The sequence below is a fragment of the Lipotes vexillifer genome, unplaced genomic scaffold (assembly GCF_000442215.2).
Source record: "Lipotes vexillifer unplaced genomic scaffold, Lipotes_vexillifer_v1.1 scaffold783, whole genome shotgun sequence".
Lineage (NCBI taxonomy): Eukaryota > Metazoa > Chordata > Mammalia > Artiodactyla > Lipotidae > Lipotes > Lipotes vexillifer.
In genome coordinates, this window is record NW_006793239.1 from 298181 (window position 1) to 322544 (window position 24364).

The window sequence follows — 24364 nt, forward strand, 5'->3', positions numbered from 1 at the left end:
GAAACTTGTAGCAATACAATCTTACCTCAGGAAACAAGAAAAATCTCAAATAAGCAACCTAACCTTACAACTAAAGGAACTAGAGAAAGAAGAATAAGTGAACCCAAAGTTAGTAGAAGGAGAGAAATAAAGATCAGAGGAGAAATAAATGAAATAGAGACTAAAAAACAATAGAAAAGATCAATGAAACAAAAAGCTGGTTCTTTGAAAAGATAAACAAAATGGATAAACCTGTAGCCAGACTCATCAAGAAAACAAAGGGAGAGGGCCCAAATCAATAAAATCAGAAATGAAAAAGGGGAAATTACAACCGACACTACAGAAATACAAATGATCATAAGAAACTACTATGAACAGCTATATGCCAAAGAAATGAACAACCCAGAAGAAATGGACAAATTCTTGGGAAGGTACAATCTCCCAAGACTGGACCTTGAGGAAATAGAAAATATGAACAGACTAATTACCAGTAATAAAGTTGAATCAGTAATTTAAAAACCCCCAACAAACAAAAGTCCAGGACCAGAGGGCTTCACAGGTAAATTCTACCAAACATTTAGAGGAGAGTTAACACGTACCTTCTCAAACTATTCCCAAAAATTGCAGAGGCAAGAACACTTCTGAACTGATTATATGAGGCCTACATCACCCTGATACCAAAACCAAAGTTATCACAAAAAAAGAAAATTACAGGCCAATATCACTGATGAACATAGATGCAAAAATCCTCAACAAAATATTAGCAAACCAAATCGAACAATACATTAAAAGCATCATAGGCCTTCCCTGGTGGCACAGTGGTTGAGAGTCCACCTGCCGATGCAGGGGACACGGGCTCGTGCCCTGGTCCGGGAAGATCCCACATGCCGCGGAGCGGCTAGGCCTGTGAGCCATGGCCGCTGAGCCTGCGCGTCCGGAGCCTGTGCTCCGCAACGGGAGAGGCCACAACAGTGAGAGGCCCGCGTACCGCAAAAAAATAATAAATAAATAAAAATAAAAATGAAAAAAAATAGAAAAAGAAAATCTTCTGAATTAAAAAAACAGAGGGAAAAAAAAGAATGGGGCTTCCCTGGTGGCGCAGTGGTTGAGAGTCCGCCTGCTGATGCAGGGGACATGGGTTCGTGCCCCGGTCCAGGAAGATCCCACATGCTGCAGAGTGGCTGGGCCCATGAGCCATGGCCGCTGAGCCTGCGCGTCCAGAGCCTGCGCTCCACAGTGGGAGAGGCCACAACAGTGAGAGGCCCGCGTACCGCAAAAAAAAAAAAAAAAAAAAAAAAAAGAATGGATGTACTACCATCTAACAAGGGGATTGGTACAAGGCCTCCATGCAGTTCATCTGACAGATAACCATGTATCACATATTTGAAGTGTGCCAGGTGTGCTGGGGAAAGTGTGTGTTTAGGGGGACAATGGCAACTACTTGCTCATTCATCTTTTTTTATTATTATGTAAAGTTTCAAACATAAAGAAACACTGAAAACCTTGTACAGTGAACATTTGTATACCCATCTCCTAGATTTTACCATTAGTTTTTCACTTGTTTTATCACATACCTGTTTATCCCTCTATCCATCAATTAAGGCATCTTATTTTTTGACACATTTCAAAAAATATACATACACTTCCTCATAAATACTTCGGCATGTATATCATTAACTGTTCAATATTTATGTTTTTTCATTTGCTAAAAAATTTGCATACAATGAAATGCACAAGTCTTGTGTTCATTCACTGAGTTTTGAGAATTACATGTATTTGTGTAACCCAAATCTCTCTCAACATATACAACATTACCATCACCCCAGGGAATTCCCTCATGGGCCCATCATATACTTTTTCATAATTAAAAAAATGTAAAACTATTTGGAATGTATATATAGTATGATCCCATTTTTGCTATAGAAATACAGAAAAAAACTGGAAGGAAAAATATAAAAAGTGATTATTTCTGGATAGTGGGGTTACCATTGATATTTATTTTCTTCTATTCCTTTCTCTGTATTTTCTAAATTTGATGTAATGTATTACTTGGGTGGTAAGAAAAAAAGCAGTAAAAGCTACTTGAAAGAAAACAAACATCTTTCAATCTTTTTATGAATGATGTCACACATACAAGAATATTAATACATCGTTATCATTCTGAAGATAATGTATGTAGCAAAATTATAAATATTTTAATATAATATTAGATTACAATGAAAAAATTAAAGGAAATGTTAATACCATAATCACCATGATATGACGTGTATACATATAGAACAGGACTAGAAGGGCGTAAGAAAAAAAAGTGGCTATATTTCTCATGCTGTTCCCTGGGGCCTGTTAGAGTGATGAGATTATGGGTAATTAAAAAAAAGTTATATCGACTTTTTCTAAATTAAAAATTAGTAGTTAAAATAACCCATAAGACCCTGACTTCAGGGTCACCCATCTCTACATACATGGGCCAGCTCTGAAGAAGTGAACCCTCTCAGGCAAGCTACAAAATCTTTCCTGACTTTTGTGAAGGCCTCACGTGGGCCACACATTTTGGTTGGGTTTGGAACATATGCTCCAAACCACTACAGTAAGACAAAACAAACAGGTACTAAGTTACCTCTTTCTGGAAAGATGTTGTTTTTGGTGAGTTTGACACTTTTGGGTCTTGGGTTGTTATTATCCATACCCATGATGAGGTTGCGGAAAAACAGATCAAATTTCTTTCTGCTGTCTGCGTTGATGGTGCCGGCCACGGTCCACACCAAGGCAAAAAGGAAGAGACCTTGCAGCCAGAGGAAGATCTGTTGGCTTGTCAGGCTTTCAAATAATTCACTTTCCTTCTCTTCTATTTCCCTGATTTCATCTAAAAGCAAGAAAAGGAATTTCAGGAAAAGCCGCAGAGTGCAATAGATATGAATTGGGCTGTTTTGTCTGTGAGGAGCCTGGGAAGAGGACTGATACTGGTTGAATGGCATCACCTGCCAGACTCTTTATCCACATACATTAAAAAAAATTTTTTTTTATTGTGGTAAGATATGCATAACATAAAAATTACCATCTTAACCGTTTTAAAGTTCAGTGGTATTAAATACATTCATGTTGTTGTGCAACCATCACCACTATTCATATCCAGCACTATTTTCATCTTGCAAAGCTGAAACTAATTCATTACCCTCTCCCCAATGGCCTGGCAAACAGCATTCTACTTTCTGTCTTTATAAATTTGACTAACCTAGATATGTCTTAAAGGTGAAATCATATAGTCTTTTCTGACTGGCTTATTTCTCTCTGCATAATGTCCTCAAGGTTCATCCATGTTGCAGCATGTATCAGAATTTCTTTCTTTTTTTTATTTTGGCCGCACCATGCGGCTTGTGGAATCTCTGTTCCTCAACCAGGGATTGAACCCAGGCCACGGCAGTGAAAGCGCCAAACACTAACCACTAGACCACTAGGGAACTCCCCAGAATTTCCTTCCTTTTTTAAGGCTGAGTAATATTTCACCATATGTATATACTAGATCTATTTATCCATTCATTGGTTGATGGACACTTGGGTTGCTTCCACCTTTGGCTACTGTGAATAATGCTGCTATGAACATGGGTGTACAAAATATCTGTTTATGTCCCTACTTTCAATTCCTTTGTATATACACCAGAAGCAGAAGTGCTAAATCATCTGGTAATTCTATTTTTAATTCTGAGGATCTGACAAACTATTTCCATAGCAACTGTACCATTTTACATTTCCATCAACAGTGCACAAGGGTTCCAATTTCTCTACATCCTCATCAACACTTGTTCTTTTGGTTGTTGATGCTGTTGTTCTTGTTGTCAGTGCTTGCAGATGACATATACTATATATAGAAAATCCTAAAGGCATCACCAAAAAACTACTACAGTTCACCAATAAATTCAGTAAAATTGCAGGATTCAAAATTAATAAAATTAATATGCAGAAGTTGGTTGCACTTCTATACACTGAAAACAAACTATTATAAAGAGAAATTAAGGAAAGAATCCCATTTAACATTGCATCAAAAAGAATAAAATATCTAGGAATAAATCTAAATAAGGAAGTAAGAGACCTATATTCGGAAAACTACGAGACACTGATGAAAAACTGAAAACGACACAAACAGATGGAAAGATATACTATGTTCATGGATTGGAAGAATGAATATTGTTAAAATGACCATGCTACCCAAGGTAATCTACAGATTCAATGCAATCCTTATCAAAATATCAAAGGCATTTTTCACAGAACTAGAACAAATAATTCTAAAAGTTGTATGTAAACACATAAGACGCCCTAAGAGCCAAAGCAATCTTAAGAAAGAAGAACAGAGCTGGAGGCATCATGCTCCCAGACTTCAGACTATACTACAAAGCTACAGTAATCAAGACAGTATGGTGCTGGTACAAAAACAGAAATATAGATCAGTGGAACAGAATAGGGAGCCCAGAAATAAACCCATACACTTATGGTCAATTAATCTACGACAAAGGAGGCAAGAATATATAATGGAGAAAGGACAGTTTCTTCAGTAAGTGGTGCTGGGACAATAGGACGGCTATATGTAAAAGAATAAAATCAGAACATTTTCTCACGCCGTACACAAAAAGTAAACTCAAAATGAATTAAAGACCTAAATGTAAGGCCATAAACCATAAAACTCCTAGAAGAAAACATAGGCAGAACACTCTTTGACATAAATCGTAGCAATATTTTTTTGATTTGTCTCCTAAGGCAAAGGAAACAAAATCAAAACTAAACAAGTGGGACCTGATTAAACTTAAAAGCTTTTGCATATCAAAGGAAACCATGGACAAAATGATAAGACAACCTACTGAATCAGAGAAAATATTTGCAAATGATATGACTGATAAGGGGTTAATATCTAAAATACATAAGCAGGTCATATAAATCAACAACAAAAAAACAAACAACCTGATTAAAAATGGGCAGAAGATCTGAATAGACATTTTTCCAAAGAAGAGATACAGATGGCCAACAGGCACATGAAAAGATGTTCAACATCTTTTTTTTTTTTTTTTTTTTTTTGCGGTACACAGGCCTCCCGCCGCCACGGCCTCTCCCGTTGCGGAGCACAGGCTCCGGATGCGCAGGCTCAGCGGCCATGGCTCACGGGCCCAGCCGCTCCACGGCATGTGGGATCTTCCCGGACCAGGGCACGAACCCGTGTCCCCTGCATCGGCAGGCGGACTCTCAACCACTGTGCCACCAGGGAAGCCCTGTTCAACATCTTTAATCATCAGAGAAATGCCAATGAAAACCATAATGAGGTATCACCTCACACCTGTCAGAATAGTTATCATCAAAAGGACCACAAATATCTAATGTTGGTGAGGATGTGGAGAAAAAGCAACCCTCGTACACTGTTGGCAGGTATGTATATTGGTGCAGCCACTGTGGAAAACGGTATGGAGGTTCCTCAGAAAACTAAAAATAGAGTTGTCATATGATCCAGCAATCCCACTCCTGGGCACATATCTGAAAAAACAAAAACACTAATTCAAGAAGATACATGCACCCAATGTTCATAGCAGCATTATTTACAATAGCCAAGATATGGAAGCAACTTAAGTGTCCATCCACAGATGAATCATTAAAGAAGATGGACTACTCTGCCATAAAAATGAATGAAATTTTGCCATTTGCAAGAACATGGATGGGCTTGGAGGTTATTATGCTTAGTAAAATAAGTCAGACAGAAAAGGACAAATATTGCATGTTATCACTTATACGTGGAATCTAAAAATTACAACACACTAGTGGATATAACATAAAAGAAATGGACTTACAGATATATCTAGAAAACAAACTAGTAGTTACCAGCGGGAAGAGGGACAGGGGAGGGGCAAGACAATGTTTGGTGATTAAGAAGTACCAACTACTATGTATGTAACAAATAAGTTACAAGGATATATTGTACAACACAGGGAATATAGCCAGTATTTTATAATAACTTTAATGGAATATAATCTTTAAAAATTGTGAATTACTGAGTTTTACACCTGAAACATATAATATTGTAAATCAAATATACCTAAATTTTTTTAAAAAGCACAATCTCAATCTAATTATGAGAAAATATGAGGCAAACTTAAATTGAAAAGCATTCTATAACATAACTGGCCAGTCTTCATCATGTGAAAAGGTTATAAAATATAAGGAAAGACTGAAGAACTGTCATAGCTTGTAGGCGACCAAAGAGATAACAACAATTAAATACAATGGGGCATCTTGAATTGGATCCTGGATCAGAAGAAGAACATTTGTGGAAAAATGTGAAATTCAAATAAAGTGTAGTTAACAGTATAGTATCAATGTTAACTTCCTTATTATGATAATTGTACCTTCATTATATAAGATGTTAACATTAAAGAAATCTCAGTAAAGGGTATATGTGACTCTACATTCTTTTAGCAATTTTTCTTTAAGTCCAAAATTATTTCAAAATAAAAGGCTAAAAATGTATTCGGTGTTCCTTATCTCAAGTCCTTGTTAATCACAGCTACCATGTTCTTGCATTTTAACACTGACAGAGTAAAAAGTTATAGCCCCAAAATCAAATATGTGTGCATTCAAACCCAGTCCCCCATTTTTAGTAGTTGTGAGCACTCCTGAGAGGATTCATAGCTATAGATTCATGAAGGCAAGAGATGAGGTTACTCAGGACTGTGGACAATAAGTTCACTTCTCATGCTGGTGCTTTCTTTCCTGGAGGAGATACTACACAAGGTTAGTAAAAGGAGCTTGGGAAAGTATGTAAAAAAAATTTACTAATAAAAATACAAACATATGATATTGTATGAATTAGTATGCTTCTAAAAATATTCCCTGTGATTTTAATTTTAGAAAATAAAATAATATTTAGCTAGAGAAAGTCTCCACTCAACAGTTTCCCATGTTACTTTTTTTTTTTAATCTACATCTATAATGCTTTTGGAAGAAATGGGCTGAGAAAATATGTTCATGTAGCAGAAGCTATAAGAAGATTCACCTTCAGTTTGAATTATGTATTATCTTGAGAAAGAAATGGCATCCAATAAAAGTTCTCCAAATTAACACATCTTTTGTCATTTCCAATAGAATCCTGTAAAATTTGATTTATGTGAAATGGTTATAGAGAACTTCTCCAGGACATTTAAACCAATGGTTCTCCATGTCCTGGAGACGTTCCCTAGTTCTGGAGACTAATGTGATCAGTTTTTTTATAGTGTATCTATGTGTTTTATGAATTCAGATTTTTGTAATATAAGTTTTCTTAAAATGGAAAAACTTCCTGTCTTATTCTTTTCAGAATCTTTTTTTTCCTGATATACATTTACATATGTCACCTAAATTCATTTTCCTCCAGGATATCCCTCCCTGTTAGGTAAAGAGGAACAGGAATTATTATTCCCATTGTGTGGATGAGGAATCTAATACTGAGGAAGAATGGGCTAATTTGCACAAGAATATACCCAGGAAGTCAATGTAAGATCAAGCCAAACTATATGGACTCTTTCCACCAAACTCTACTACCTACACTCAAAAGACTTGCTGGTTCTAGACCAAAATGCTGGTCTCATTGTAACTCATGGAGGAATAATAGGGGTGGGAGCAGAAGAAATGGCCAAGGCACACCATACGCCCATCTGGCTTAAGAACTGTAGGGTAGTACTTACCTAGCAGAGAGGAGTACAGTCTCATCATTGAGAAGGCAAGGTGGATGGGAGATGTTTGGACCACAAATTTACACTGAAGGTGAATAAATTCCAGGCAGGGCTGGATAAGCCACATGAACATGTCATTGATCTGAGAGTAGAAAGTGAGATTTGACATTATTAAAAAGTGTGTTTAAGACCAAGAGCTTGGTACACCTCAAGGAGGCTGGAAATGTTGGTAAGACTGCTGATTACTTTTGAGTCTAGGTGTACTGAGGAAAGTCCACAGGCACCAAGACAGATGCACCCAGCTTCCTATTTAATGGACTGTGCAGCCCACTGGCCATTCCCCACCCCTCCCATTCCACTAAGCTGAATACTCAAGAGAAGCTTGGAGCCACTATGGGTCAGCTACAGGATGCATGAAATAGTTCTAGGTCCCAGCCACAGTATCTGCCTTTGTTTCTATAAAAAAAAATGTTAGGAATTCTAAACAACTGATTTGCAAATGACTGACTGGCATTTATAAGGCAGGTCTCCTGAAGAAAGTGGCCACAGGGAATTTCAGGCTCATTTTCAGTAATTACCGGTATGTATGTATGTACATACTTATTGGTGGGTATGTTAATTGCTGTCTCTGCTCCACATCCAATTTAAAACAGGTAACTAATGAGAACCTACTGCATAGCACAGGGAGCTCTACTCAGCGCTCTGTGGTGACATAAATGGGAAGGAAATCCAAAAAAGATGGCATATATGTATATGTATGGATGATTCACTTTGCTCTACAGCAGAAACTGACAGAGCAGTGTAGAGCAACTATACTCTAATAAAAAATATATTAAAAAATTACGTGACTCACTTTCTCCTCTTAGTGTTTTTTTCATTTTTGTTATACTTTGTGACTTTTGCTGTAAATTACCTTAAGTTATTTTTTTGTAAGTAGGTAGGTCATCACTAAATAAATATACAGATACTGATTATATATGGATATGTGTGCATATATGAATGTTTAGATGTCTTTATATGTATATATGACTATACATGAGTACACAGATATGTGGTTTTCAGTCAGGAAAATTTATTGTGCATCTACTAAATGCAGTGTGGTAGGTGCTAAGGATAAATGATGAACAAAATAGACAAGGTCCCTGTCCTCGTGATTTACAGTCTGAGGGGAAGGGAAGACAAACAAAAAATAAATAAACAAGCAAGGAAATGAACTAAGTATTTACAAATCATGAATGTACTAGCAGGAAACAAATAAAGGTATTACAATGGGAAATAACAGGAAGTTTTTTGTTTTTTGTTTTTGCAGTACGCGGGCCTCTCACTGCTGTGGCCTCTCCTGCTGCGGAGCACAGGCTCCGGACGCGCAGGCTCAGCGGCCATGGCTCACGGGCCCAGCCACTCCACGGCATGTGGGATCTTCCCGAACCGGGGCACGAACCCGTGTCCCCTGCATCGGCAGGCGGACTCTCAACCACGGCGCCACCAGGGAAGCCCAACAGGGAGTTTTTAATAGGGTGGTCAGGGAAGACTTCTTGGAGAAGGAGGCCTTTATGCTGAGACCTGGATGACAAAGGTGAATCATCCCTTATGAGAATAAATGGGGCAAGATTTCCAGAAAGAGGAATAAAAATTGCAAAAGCTTTGAGGTAGTAAAACCTGGGGTTTTCTAGGAATGGAAACAAGACCCAAGGGCTGGAAGATAATGAGCTGAGGCTGAGAAGAGGGTAGGTGAGGTTGGAGAGGCAGGCTGGGTAGGATCACAGTCTCAGAGGCCCGATAAGAAGTTAGACTGTACTAAGGACACTGGGAAGTTTCTGAAGGCTTCCTGTGCATGTGTAGATTGGTTTCTCACTGTGCATGTGGATATGCGTCTATGTAAATAAACATGCTATATATATATTGTACATGTATGTAAATGTGACAGGAGAGGGGCTGTCCTCCACAGTTCCCCAGACTGTTTCCCCAGTAGGAAGAGAATCCACCTCGGATCCTTCTTGGCTTCTTCAGTGGGAAACTTTCCTAGGGAATCAGAAACACCACAGGAACTGTTCTCCCTTCCTACTTCCCTTGTCTGAGCGTGTGCTAATGTAACCTGAACATTCACATCTCTCTTAGGAAGGGAAGAAGAAAATGGACACTCTTAGTAGCTGCACTAAGAGAATTTCTAACTGGTTCTGGCTCCCTAAATATAGAAGGTATGGCGTCTAGGTTACAGGGATAGGAAATGGCAGTGAAGAGAGGAACACAGGTCTTCCTAACCTGGTCCATCTTTAGAGCAACTTCCAGAGGCATTTCTGCTAGTAGGCAATGGGGAAAGGGGTGACATTCCAGTCATCAAATAGAACGTTTCTCAAGCACCAGAATTCTCCACTGGGGAGCCAAGAAGTAATGGAGAAGGTGGAAGAGAAAGGAGAAATTGACTGCATCACCCCATCCCCACCACATGGAGAAGAAAGTCAGAAAAATGGCAGGTAGCCAGGAAGCAAGATAGTTAGGGACAGTCAGGGAATTTCCTGCTCCTTCTTGCCTTCTGTAATTATGAATGTGAAAATGATCCTAGAAGACCTTTGAGATGAGGAGTAGGGAGACAGGGAGGGACAGGAAGGAAAGGGACCAGAGGATCTCACCAGTTCCTTGTGTTCCTCGGTGAGACTGGAAGGCAGGGTGTCCATGTATGAATCCTTCAGGGGCTTCCAACCTAGCTGATGGGGCTCCATGTAGATCATCCCACACCTGGCAAGCACAAACAGAGGACCAGCCTGGTCCACATCTGGCTCCCAAGCACGTAGGGGTGAAGTAGGAGGTCATGGTGAGGTAAGAGGCTGGAGCTTGGGTCGGGGCATAGACCCTCACCAGCTCCAAGCCAAAGGAAATATGCACAGATTTTGCCAGGAGAGGGTGGAGACCAGTGCTAAGAGTTGGGTCTTGAGAATCGGAGACCTGGATTCAAACCCCAGCCCCAGACCTTACTAACTGAGTGACCTTGGGCAAATTTCTTTACTGTCTCTGAACTTCTGTGTCCTTGTCTGTAAATTGAGGAATATAAAAAATATGTAGTTCATAAGGTTGTTGTAATGGTTAAATGAAAGGCCTAGCACACAGAAAACTCTTATCAATGAAAGCTACTATTATCATTACCATAATGTTAGTACATTACCATGCACTGACATGTAACATTTTATTTAGCACTTTTTTTCCCAATTCTGTTTTATCTAGGCACTCTCTCCTTTGTTACTAACACTGGCTACCATTTATTGAACACCTACTGCGTGTCAGCCACTATGCTAAGTCTTAATGGCCTTCATCTCTAAATATTCCGCTTTATGGTATACATTTTAGACATGAGGAGACTGTAGCTCAGAGAGGCTAAGTGACTCGGAAGAGGTCACACAGCTAGAAAGTGGTGTGGCCAGGGTGGGAGCCCAAGTTGGTCTAACTTGCCATATGCTCTTTCTATTCCCTTACATTGCCTTTGGGAATGTGGGCTGATTTTATTTTATTTTATTTTTTATGGACTGAAGTTACACTATTGGATTAATTCTTATCCTTGGCACACTCATCATTAGCCCACTGCATGGCCTTTCTTAGTTAATTGTTTTCAATAATGTACTAAGTGCCCATGAGCCCAATACCCAGGCAGAAGCTAGGGTCTTGACGATAACCTTCATCTAACCATATAGTCTCCCTTATCCTATGCCCATGGCTTTCCCCACCTGAGGTTATACAGCATCTTGAATCTCATGCTCACCTGTGCTTTGATTTCTTTCCTTCTTATAGAGTTTTATAGCATATACACACACACACACACACACACACACACACACACACACACACACACATATATATATTTACTTGTTTTTAATAATTTAAAAGGGGACACTATGCTGTATGTAATATTACAGGCTTACTTTTTATACATAATATTGTTAAGATTTTATCTTTAATTTTACTAAGATTTATCTTATATAGTTGCTTGTCAGCACAGTTCATTTATTTTGAATGACATACAAATACTACGATTTGTGATCTTATTATACTTTTTAATTCGCTCCTGTCAATGGGCATTTGGGTCGTTTCTAAGTGTTTGTTATTGTAAATTATGCTACTCTGAAAATTCTGGTACATGTCTCCCACTGTACATGGGCAAAAGTTTCCTTTGTGTATATATCAATACTTACAAGCAGAATTGCTGGGTCATGAGGTGTAAGAAAGATTAACTTTAGGAGATGATATCAATCTCTTTTCCAAAGTGATTGCCTAATTTTAGATTCCTACCAGCACTGTGGATTGAGGACTAACTTTATGACAAATCTGACAACAAGTATTGTAGGTGATCTGCTAGAGTTTAATCACATTTATGGATTTTTAGAGCTTTCCCTCCTGCTTAGGGTTAGTGAGGCCTCACATTCCCCCAGGGGGTCCCTGCAAGCTGACTGACCTGCTCACAGTGGCGGGGGAGGCCTGCTCCAGGTCAGCTGGCTCGAAGATCAGACTCATCTTGGAACTCATCTGGATAATCTCTCCACTCATTAAACAAAGCTGAAAGTACAAAGCAGAGGAGTGGAGGGCAGCAAACGAATTAAATTCCATCTGCAAGTGAAAGGCATCAGTGGGGACAGAGATGTTTTGAATTCATTCAACAAATACTTCTTGAGCAGCTATTCTGTGCCAGGCACTATGCTAGTTGTGCAGAATAAAACAGACAAAAATTCCTGTCCTCTTGAGGTTTGCATTCTGGTCGGGGGAGACAGATGATAAGCAAAATATATGGAATATACAGTGATGAAAGTGCTTTGGAGAAAAATAAAGTCGAAGAGGGGCTGGAGAATGCTGTGTGTGGTGAGCTGTAATATTAGACAGGGAGGTCAGAGCACCACTGACTTGCAGCCTTAGATGAAGAAACCAGAAATTAACAGACTACAGCAAGTTTCATGGTTCCTTCCTCAGTGGAAGGAATTTAATAGCATACCCCCATCCAGTTTTATTTGCTCAAGTTTCCCACAAAGACTCCTTCTGGAATCCCTCATGGACTGGCCCAGGGTTAGAATGACAAGAATATCTCCCCATCCTTTTTTTGGAATGGAAGGAAAGACCATTACAAGTCCTAGTGTTTAGCAGGCATATCCCTGCAGAAAGTAGTGCAAATACACAGGACAGACTCTGAGTATATCCACCAAGTCCGTGGTGCTGCTTCTCATTTGTCAACATGGGTTAAAGTGAGATGTTTAAGTCATAAGATGGCCTGAGGCCTTGGTCTCTCAGGGGAAAAGAGGAAACTCCATTGTTCCCTGCTTCTCATCCTAAATTGTGGTTTTAAAAGTTTCTGATATATTACCTGACCCACATCAAACACATCTGGAACAGGTCATTATGTGCAACCCTAGGAAGGTCACAGCTGTTATGGGACTAATACCATTAACAGTGTCGTCTCTGAAAATCAAGAAAAGTGAAATAGACCCATACCTGTGACAGTAGTTTGATTTCATTCAGAGCTGTGAAGAGCCATCAGGAAATTCACTGATTATGACTCTTTATACTTCTGATCTCAAGACCAACCAATACATGTGTACAATTAGTTTATATAACATAGTCCATATCATGTAATAAAACTTACTTCTTTTTTTATATGCTATATAATCAAAATTACAAACATGATATTATTAGTGCATGTATATAATTTGGATAATTAGGCCTTCCATTGTTGAGCATGACTCACTCTTAGTCTTGCAAAATTTAAATGCAGAAGGAAAATATATTTTGATTTGATAATGATGTATAGTCAGTGTAAGAACTATTCCTTGAAATGGTGATAAATATTATTTTATTTTATTTTAACAGTTATATAGCACTTGCTACATGCCAGGCAATATTATAAACAGTTTGCAAATATTAATTTATCTAATCTTCCTAACAAAATTATGACATAGATAGGGTTATTCTCATTTTACAGATGATGTAATTGAGGCATAGAGAGACTAAATAGCTTGCCTGAAGTTACATGACTGCTAAGTGGTTCAGAACAGGATCTGAACCCAGGTTGTCTGGCTCCAGAGCCTAAGCTCTTTAGCCACTACATTTATTGTGGCAGAATGTATTTTCCAAAGACTGCTGCAACAATATCTCCTATTCCACGTACACTTTTGCAATGTGACCTCGCCCACCTCCATCAAGAGGTAGAGTCTATTTCTCCACCCCCTTGAATCCGAGTCTATTTCTCCACCCCCTTGTGACTTCTTTGATTAATAGAATTCAGAGAAAGTGATGCTGTGCCAGTTCCAAGCATAACTCTTAATATCCTGAAAACTTTCACTTCCTGCCTCTTGGAAATTAACCGTCATGTAAGAAGTGCCACTACTCCAAGACCACCAAATGATAAGCCCAAGCCATGTGGAGAGGGCTGGAGGATAAGACGCTTCTTGAGAGAAAGGCAGAGAGACAGAGAGATAGAGACACAGAGAGAGTTACAGAGAGATAGACAAGACGAGGAAGAATGAGCCCCCAGACACTGAGTGAAGAATCTACCATGGATGTGGCTCCTCTAGCCCTAGCTGCCCCAGCTGACATCATGAGGATTAGCTGAACCCACCTGAGCCCTTCCAAAATTTATAATCCACAGTATCACGAGCAAAGTTAGGCCACTAAGTATTAAGGTAGTTTGCTATACAGGAACGGATAACCAAAACACATCCATATATTAGGCACTATGTATGGACTATCTTATTTAATTATCAACACCCTTATTTATTACTACCATTTTACACATGAAGAAACTGGTTCAGAGAAGTTATGTGAACCAGTATATTGCCCAATATAACAGCTCAGTTGTAGAGCTAGTAGGCCAATTTGATGCCAGCACCAAGGCTTTTATCCACTATACAACAGTGTCTCTAAACACACATAACTTACCCACTACAAGTACAAACAAAAGCATAATTCATGAATTGATAACTGTTACTTTCTTGTGGGGCATTTATTCTTAGTGTAATAAATGTATATGTTATATAGATTTTTTTAACGTTTTTATTGGAGTATAATTACTTTACAATGGTGTGTTAGTTTCTGCTTTATAACAAAGTGAATCAGTTATACATATAGATATATCCCCATATTTCTTCCCTCTTGCATCTCCCTCCTTCCCACCCTCCCTATCCCACCCTTCTAGGTGGTCACAAAGCACGAAGCTGATCTCCCTGTGCTATGCGACTGCTTCCCACTAGCTATCTATTTTACATTTGGTAGTGTATATATGTCCATATATACACTCCCACTCTCTCACTTTGTCCCAGCTTACCCTTCCCCCTCCCCGTGTCCTCAAGTCCATTCTCTAATAGGTCTGCATCTTTATTCCCGTCTTGCCCCTAGGTTCTTCATGACCATTTTTTTTTTTCGATTCCATATATATGTGTTAGCATACAGTATTTGTTTTTCTCTTTCAGACTTACTTCACTCTGTATGACAGACTCTAGGTCCATCCACCTCACTACAAATAACTCAATTTCGTTTCTTTTTATGGCTGAGTAATATTCCATTGTTATATTATATAGTTTTGATCAATCACTAACTTCAGTAAAAGAGTTTATTGCATACCCATGTAAAAGTGATATCAGACAGGTACCTTTTTATTGTCATCCAGAACAGTGTTCATATTTTCGATCCAAACAGCATCCACTGGCCCATCAAATATAATCCACTTGCGGCCATCAGACGAAGTAGATGCTTGCTCCCGGAAAGCATTGGCAAGGACACCATCTGTCCACTCATGGCTCACTTGGTCAAAGCACCCATACAGCTGCCCCATGGTGATAGCCTTGGGGTTAATGATCTTATACTCCACAGCAAATTCCTCCATCTGGTTGGCTGGGCAAGAAGGTCCAACACAAGTTACAAAAGTTCTTGTGACACCAGAACATTAGGACAAGAAATAATGCCATCTAAAAGACCAAACAACTTTTATCAATATGCCATCCAAGGATAGTCCTTAAAATTTGTACTCAGTCTGTATAAAAATTGGGATAACTGGATAGGCAAAGCCTTAAGTTGTTAGGTTATTACAGCTATTAGTTTCTCACCGTATTGTTTTCTGAGGCTCATTTCAAACAAGTCAAATGTGCCAGTCAGATCTAAAGAAGTCTGCCTGGGCCTACAAGAACTCAGGCAGTAAAGGAGAGAGATGCCATATAATCAGGTGTCTTTATGTACCTGGCTACCCTAGAACCTTGGCTTTGACTTGAGATAAGGAAACAGCTGACAGGTAAAAGATTCTGGAAAATGATGGTTACTTTCCTTTTGTCTACCTGAAGGGCTAGCTTAGCCCTGAAACCTCTTCTTTAGCTGCCCAATAAGCGTCCCCTGAGAAATGGAGCACCAGGACCCAACCAGAATACACAGGCTGATGGATGGCACATTGTACGTATTTAAGAACAGAAAATAACCACACTTTTGCATGATCCTTCAAAGTAAGGAAAAACTGGAGTGCCTGAGCCATGAACTAAATAAAGAACCATTTCTGCAGAATTCTGAGGCAAAGACAATGGGGTAACCTCCTTTCTCTTCATTTAGTTTCCTAAATTATATTCAATGCCAAAATTATTACTTAAGTTTGAAATGCCCAAGTTATTAAATAACAAGTTATTAAGGCCAAGTTAGTGCCCAAAACAAAAAACTCAAAAATTCCACAGTAACTCAATCAGCAGTAACTCAATGTTATTAGAAAAAAATATTAAAATGAAGCATACTGGAAGGGACCCTGTAAACACAGGCACAGCAAGGCACTGCTTTTCAAAACCACAGCCTTGTGTTTTATAAAAGAAAAAAAACCTCAAAACTGTTTCTCTGGCAATAAACATGGTCTTTATTTGTTGAGCTAGGTTATTTACCTGCATAATCTCATTTAATTATCACAAAAATCCCATTTTACAGCTGGGAAAACAGAGGCAAAGAGAGGTTTAGTCATTTGCCCAAGGTCTGGGTTTCATTCAAGAGTCTGAGGTCTTATCTTTCACATTAAATTGAAGGAAGGAAAGAAGGAAAGGAGGGAGGGAAGAAGGGAGGCAGGGTGGATGGGAGGGTGGGAGAATGTGAGGGAGGAAAAAAGGAAAGGAGAGGGAAAGAAGGGATGGAAAGAAAAAAAAGGAAAAGAAAAGAAACCATGCAATGATCTGCTTTTAGAACAGTTTTGTTTAGGCAAGTGGCAGGAGTTTCCCTCATTGAGAAAACCTTTGGAGAAGCCACTGTTCAGCATTTGAGAAAATTCCTCCAGCTTTAGTGATGCATATAAAATCCCCTGTTAGAAGCTCTCCCCCCTCTTTATTCTCTGCCTGCAGACCTCTGTGTGCCATGTTCTATTCCTGGCTCTAATGTCACAAATCAGGGATGGTAAAGTTAACAGCCTGGCATCATCTCTATGGAGCCAGTCAACTGAGTGGGGACTCCTGTCCTCCCTGGAAGCCAGGGATATGAGTTTTACCTTCGTGTAAATCACCCAGAGCTGCAGCCAACACTTTATAAGCACAGGTCTTGCCACCCATGGGGTCTCCGACAATCATATAGCCATGTCTTACTAGCATCATCTCGTAGATCTGGGAGGAGACATCATATAAGAAGTTAATCATTGCAGACCTCCCAGAACTGCAATTAGTCAGATGTCTACAAGGAACAAGGACTGCAGTCCTTTATTTGTCATCTATTGCTTAAATATCTTTTGGATGAATAACTATATGTGTGCATCTCAGATTATTTAAGGGATGGGAAATACTATTTGCTCTGCACCTATCTATGTGCTAAGCAGCAGTGACTTACCTAAGTTATTTCATTTAATCCACTCAGGTATCATTAACTACTTTTAAATGGTGGGAACACTGAGCCCTAGAGAGGCTAACTAACTTGCCCAAGCTCATCAGTGGTGGAACCAGGATTTGACCACAGGGCTCTCTGACTTCAATTCCACTAATCTTTTCATTGCACCATTTCTACTTGCTTTTAAAGAGGAAAAGGAAACAATGGTCATTTTAGCCAACTGCGTTTCTACTGGAAACTTCCTTTCTCAAGGCCTAAATGCTATTCTGACTTGATTGGAACTCTCAATAGATTAAAATGTATTTTCTGAGCCAGGGGCGATGCTGTAAAATATAAATGAACTTCCATGTAATTTTAGCCCCTACCGGTGAGAATCAACAGCTAAGTGGAAGCTCATTTTTTGAATTTTCTAATTGTTTTATCTGTGACACGTAGTCCATGACAGTTGAAATGCAAATGCTTTGGTCATTTATATTAATGTGAAATGTTTTCTCTCTCCTTTTAAACTGTGAGTCTCTCAGCAAAAGGGACTATATGAAGCTTTTTATTTTAAGGATTGTTTGCATTATTTTTCACCTTGGAAGTGAGTTATACAGAGGGTGTAAATTAGGACAATGGGGGTGGTACAGGTACTGACAAAATTGAGTCAGCAAATATTTGTTAAACACCTATTATGTGCCAGATACTGTTCTAAGTTCTACAGACGGAGAGGACAAAACAACAAAATCCCCAACCATCAAGTAAGGTTTACATTCAAGTAGACTGCAAAGACATTTCAGATTGAATAAAGATAAATGGAGTTGACTGTGCATTAGAAGAAAGAGAGAAAGGCACTTATGATTTAATAGCCTCTCAGCTTCCCCCTCACATAACTTTAAATGGATTATCAAGGTATCATTATACAAAAGGGAAGGTAGCTCCATATATTTTGCTTTGGAAAATTGCTACTAAACTATATAAAAGTTCATCTGTAGGTCTGTAAATTACTTTGGAATACATAAAAAAGTAAGGTAAGTTGATGGATGGATGGATGGATAGGTAAATGAAAAAGCAAGTATTATAAAATGTTAATTATAAAATCTAGGTGGTGGGTACATGGGTATTCTCAGTAAAATTCTTTCAATTTTTCTGCATGCTTAAATTTTTTATTATAAAATATTGGAAATAAAAGCTCATGCCTAGCTTAAAAAAGTCCATCTATAAAATCCCAACGAATAGATTGGGATTCAATATTGAGTTAAATGAATTGTGTCAAGACTAGCACATTTGATGAATAGTTGGGAAAAAATTTTTATTCCTAAAAATTTTTATTCTGATCTCAGAATCTGGAGACCTGGGTCCTACCTTGACCTTTAATTCTAAATAACAATATGATTTTGGGAAATGATGATATTTCTGATGTTTGTGGAGATGGTGAGGTTGATTTTGATATGGTAATCAGGCACTATATCTAGCACTTTATGTACTTCTTGTCTCAAAATTACTCTGTGGGGAAGGTTTTACTCCCTCCATTTTACAGTTGAAGAAACTAGGGCTCAGAATGGTGAACTAACTTGCCTAAAATCTCACAGCAAAAAACTGACGGGGGTGAGATTTGAAACTAGGTTTATATGAATCCAAATCTGTTCCCTCTCTGGATGCCAGTGTTCTTAAGGAGCCAGGAGCAGATGGCATTTAAGGTCCCTTGTAGTTCTGTCCTGTGATTCTGTAGAAAAAGTGCATTTGGGGCTTACTTTATTCAACTTATGACTTTAAGTCAGTTTTACATAGAAAGTGATCCTAGGGAAGGATCCCTGAAGTTAGTGTGAAATTTCACTAAGGTTCTCCAGGGTCAAGACTGTAGAAACATTTCTTTCACCTACTGGTAACAGCACCCTGATTTTCCCTGAGGAGCCACCACTTCATGGTTCAGTCCACATGACTTGGGTGGCTCTGACTCCACCTCCACTTCTGGCAGAAGTGGGGTGGTTATAGTCTACTTCTTATCTCTGTAATTGGTTCAGGGATGGTCATGTGACTTTATGAGCACCATTCAAAGCTAATCCTGAGACTTTTGCCGAGGACACTCCAAGAATGATGCTCTTTTTCCTTCTGGGCTTGAACATGGGACAATCTAAGTGTGAGGCTACTGGGGGCCCAACTGAAAATGAATTTTTCATGCAGAGAGAGGCAGAATCCAGAAATGAGAAATGAGGCAGATTCCTAATGACATTATCTAAAAACCTGTATCCCACTATGCCTGAAACCAACATATTTCTGTACTTTCCAAGTTAGGTAAGTGAGTAAATTCCCTTTTGTTGACTAAGACAGTTTGAATTGGATTTCTATCACTGGGAACCAAAAAAGTTGGTTTTTGAGTAATGCAAAGCCCAATGCCCTGAAAGGTTCTGTTTCATCCCCAAATGATGAAAAAGAAACCCTAGGGAAGATGGTCATAGGAAAAATATTGGATTTTAAAAGTCAGCTCCTGGAAATGAAAACTGAAGGCACATCAGATTGTTGAGTGTCTTCATCTCTAGTCAGGCATCTCCAATTGCTGTCAGTTCAGTTCCAATCTACCATAGTTCTTTCTAATTCCTGACCTCAGCAAACAGTAAACAGGTACATTCCACATGGGTACAAGGAATCAACCTGGATAATTTTTCCAATAAACCAAGGTACTGGCTGGAGTTTCATCTTTTTGATGTTCTCATTCAGCACTTCCATAAAAACTTCATAGTCTGGCTTTGGAAGAACAACTCCAGGAAACAAATCTGATATAATTCCCTGTTAACAAAAATTCAAGATGTGAAAAAGATGAATTATCAGATACATAACCTCAACATTTTCCTAAAATGAGATCTACAGGTAGCAGGAATACTTGGAAAATTCCATACCTCATTTTTCCTGTACCAAAACTCATCTACAATGACAAATTCCAACAATATCTGTTAAACATGATTTTCCTTCCCCAGAATTTTAAAAGTCAGCAAATATTTAATCAGTCTGTGCTGTCTTTCAGTCATTATACTAGCAATGAACAAGACAGTCAAGATTTCTGTCTTAAAGAGCTTACCGCCTAGTAAGGAATATAGGCATTAAAATAATTCCAAAAGAAAACTAATTACATTTGATATAAACAATTACTCACACTCAACAGCAAATATCCTAGCAGTGAAACTATTTTTATTAAAATCAGGAATTAGGGATATTGCTATTACCATTATTATTTAACATTTGTGGGAGGGTATCTGGCAATAGGTATGCTGGCTAGAGAATGGAGGGGGTGTCAGGAGATGGAAGAGGTGCCGAAAAAATTTTTCATCTTTGGATGTCGAGTCTCAGTGCTTAGCCAAGGTCCCAAACCATTACATACCTGAAATAGAGGGACATCTTGAGCCAAGAACTTGGCCAGGTTGACATCAAGCAAGGCCCGCAGCAGCAGGACACTCTCATTCTCCTCCGGATACTTCAGCTTCAGGTCGCCGGCGGCAGTGAGCACAGACTTGACAGCACGCATGCCATAGTCATAGTGATGCTGGGAGGAAAGTTGCTCTGAACACAGGCGGTAGGTTGCAACAATCTTCTGGGCAAGACTGGGAGGGCAAAGACATGTCTGCAGACCCTCTAGAGAGGACCATGTCCTGCTCGGCAGACATTCCCAACATGCTTGTGCCCTGTCCCTTCAGAAGCCAGGCCTGCCCACGAACTTGATGCAGAAAGCCTATCATTTGAAGGCCTCTTCACAGAGTTACCATAATGAGGTAAGGAAGCACTGTAACTTTCTTTCAAAGGCAGGATGAGAAACAGCAAGCACGTACATATGTAGAACATATACTGTACAAGAAGTTATATGTGTCTATACTTTTATCTGTATATATGAATGTATGTGTACACCACACACCCACACAAACACACACTTGGGAAGATTACATCAAACGATTAACAATGTTAATGCCTAAAGAGTAGGACTAAGGGTCACAAAGAGGACACTCATTTTTGCATTCCTGTAACATTACAATTTTTTTCAATATCCATGTTTTACTTTTTTAAGAAAACCAATTCAAAATTTAATATACTCAGCACACAATACATGTATGCTCATGTGCACTGCCATATCTTATTTTTCCTGGGCACATGGGGGGGGACCACATTTCCTAGCCTCCCACACAGTTACGGGTGGCCGCATCACTGAGTCCTGGCCAGTGGCATATGAATGAAAGGGAAGTATGCCACTTTGAGGGCTGGTCCATAAAAACCTCCTCCATAAGATCCTCTATGCTCATGTGTTGTAGCTGTGAGATATAAGTAACCTGGGTCCCTGGGGAAGAACTCCTCTGATCACAAACACCCATTTTGGATTTCTAGGGAGTGAAAAATAAACTTTTGCTATGCTAACCCATTGGAATTTGGAGGTCAGGTTTACCCTAGCTAATGTACTTATGCACATTCCCCTTGCAAGGCTCCTCTTTAACAAGACTGATTTACTTTAAAAGCAAAGACTGTGTTGCTCATCGGCACCTAGCACAGGGCTGGGCATAAGGTAGGTGATTTGCCAATTGAATAAATAAATGAATTGAACAGGCAAATCAATGTAACCCAAGTCTCCTATAGAAAAAATAAACCTCTTATGACTGAGGCAGCCTCTTAGCCTAGGAAGGATGGCACAGTCTGTTGAGAATGTCTGCAGCCCCTTGCATTAACAGCAAGGACCTCCAGGCCACAAAGACACTGTGGGCCTTGTGGAGATAACTGCAGTAACAAAAAAATCAATCGATTATGGGCAAGACAATGTAAAAAGACAAATGTAAAATTTGAAATAGATCAATAAAAGGCATTTTACAATAAATATTCACAACTCTGGGTGCATGTGATAAAGACACTGATGCTTGTGTATGTCTCCGTCTTAGAAAACTGGGTAATACTTGAATGACAGAAAACCAAGTTGATTTGAGTAAATAAATATTATATTGAAAACAATGTTAATTCTAAATTATTTTAATTTTTCCTCTTCAATCTTGGAATAACTTCATGTTTTTCAGTCTCGCCTTAAGTCATTTAGGTGTGTGTGTGTGTGTGTGTGTGTGTGTGTGTGTGTGTGTTAGACTGAAGGGTAGAGAATAGATGAGTGATTCTTCCTTAGAAGAAGTCCAGGTGTATACAAATAGAGTGGAGGCCCTTTCTTGGTAATCTGAGCCATTTCCTAGTCAGGGGTGGGGTCAGGACCAAGACCAGGGCTATGTGCTTTCAGATCAACTTGTGAGTAAAAGCAGTTTCTCAAGTTTCTCTCTCTTTTTTTCCAATGGACAATTTACCTTGAATCCACCCCACAAAAGCCCACTCTGTCACTCTTTCTTTAGAACGCACTAGAAAGCCAATATAACATACCTTCTGGAGTCTAGAAACCCCATAGAGTAGAGGGAGATTTCTCCAATGAGGGCATAATCTGGCACCATCATGGCCACTGTCCGAAACAAGGCCTGGAAAAGAAACAGCCTTCTAAAACTAAGGTTTCATGTAAAGAACCTAAGCACATAAGGTGAAAATGGGGGAAGGTACATCTACAGAGGCAAAGAGAAGTAACATGATCATTCAGACTACCCAGTGACAATCAAGGAAAGGAGGGCTGGAGGACAAATCAGTGTAGAAGGACTGTCTTTACTGGACAGATCCACTGCTCCATGAACCTCCCCACTAGCTTTGTCCAGGTACATGTGTCACATTGGGTCCCTCAGTGGTTGTGTGGAAGGCCTTAGGTGCTGGTATCCTAGCAACACCTCATCCTCCTATGCCAAATGAGCGTCATTCAACTACTGGAGCTTTCCGGTGTTCAGTGTAGACAGTAGAAGTCATTCAGGGATGCAGGATAATTATGTATCAGAAGAATCCCGAAGTCAGACAAATCTTGATTTGAGTCCTTTCTCTGCTACAGCTACTAACTGTGGGTAAGTTATGTAACCCCTCCAGACCGCAGGTCTTTCAACTCAAAATGTACTAACCACTGTGCCCTCTTCATAGTTATCATGAGAACAAATGATATTATGTAAGTGAAGTGCTTAAAAAGGTGTGTGGCACATAGTGAGGGCTCAATAAACATCAGCTATTGTTTCTAATATCTTGGATCTAATATCTTAGATCTTAGAGGAGAAGTGACTTGCCCAAGTCATGCAGTTAGAGGTAGAGCCAGGACTAGAATCCAGGCTTCCTGACACCAAACCTGGGTACCTTCTACTATGCCACACTGTCTCATGAAAGTTGTTTGTGCAGATCTAACATGGTTGTTGGCTGGGAGGGGTGCAGGGGGGAGTTACATCAGCTGGGCACTCTAAAATGAGAAACGTGGGTCCAAATTCTACTTTGGTGTCCCCTGGCCTATGCTGACCTAGAGAGGAAGAGTCACCCTTAGGGATCTCTTTGACTTCTTTTCCATTCCCACGGAGGAGGAGGAGTGGCTTGTCTGAATTAGATTCCAGGGAACTAATCAGAATGTGCTTCTAGCAGATGGAGCATCATGTACTAAAGTCAGTGAATGTGGGTTTTGTCCAGGTCTCTCTTACGTCTTTCACACAAGGGAATGGAGCAATAACTTGAAAGGAAATCCATAAAGAAGCAGGCCTAGAATTTTCCCTCTGGTTGCTCTTTTCACGCAGTTGGGGTGCTAGGTGCTCTTCCCACAGGTGAAGACCCATTCATCTTGCACTTTGTGTTTTTTCCTCCCATGAGAGAAGCATGCTAAGGTCATCTAGTGCCTGTTCCCTTAAGATGGCCTGGTTGGAATTCTCTCTCTCCCCCTTCAGAGGCGCTTTCCTCCTCCCACTAGCAGCAGGGCCAATGCTTATTGCCACAGCTGTAGCTCAGGCCAGCTCAGCAGTAGGTACCAGGGACGTACAAGCTCTCGTTATCTCTCTAGCTGGTTGGAACAGCCT

At 39.5% G+C, this 24364-nt stretch overlaps 1 protein-coding gene across 1 annotated transcript in view; it reads right to left on the reverse strand.

Moving 5' to 3' along the window:
* DNAH3 (dynein axonemal heavy chain 3) overlaps positions 1-24364 on the reverse strand; it is a 190490-nt gene that overhangs the window by 82438 nt on the left and 83688 nt on the right. The window contains 9 exon segments of the mRNA XM_007466279.1: positions 2597-2842; positions 7674-7803; positions 10292-10397; positions 12103-12203; positions 15280-15521; positions 17131-17242; positions 20091-20225; positions 20815-21034; positions 22827-22918. Coding sequence (XP_007466341.1) covers positions 2597-2842; positions 7674-7803; positions 10292-10397; positions 12103-12203; positions 15280-15521; positions 17131-17242; positions 20091-20225; positions 20815-21034; positions 22827-22918 — 1384 coding nt within the window.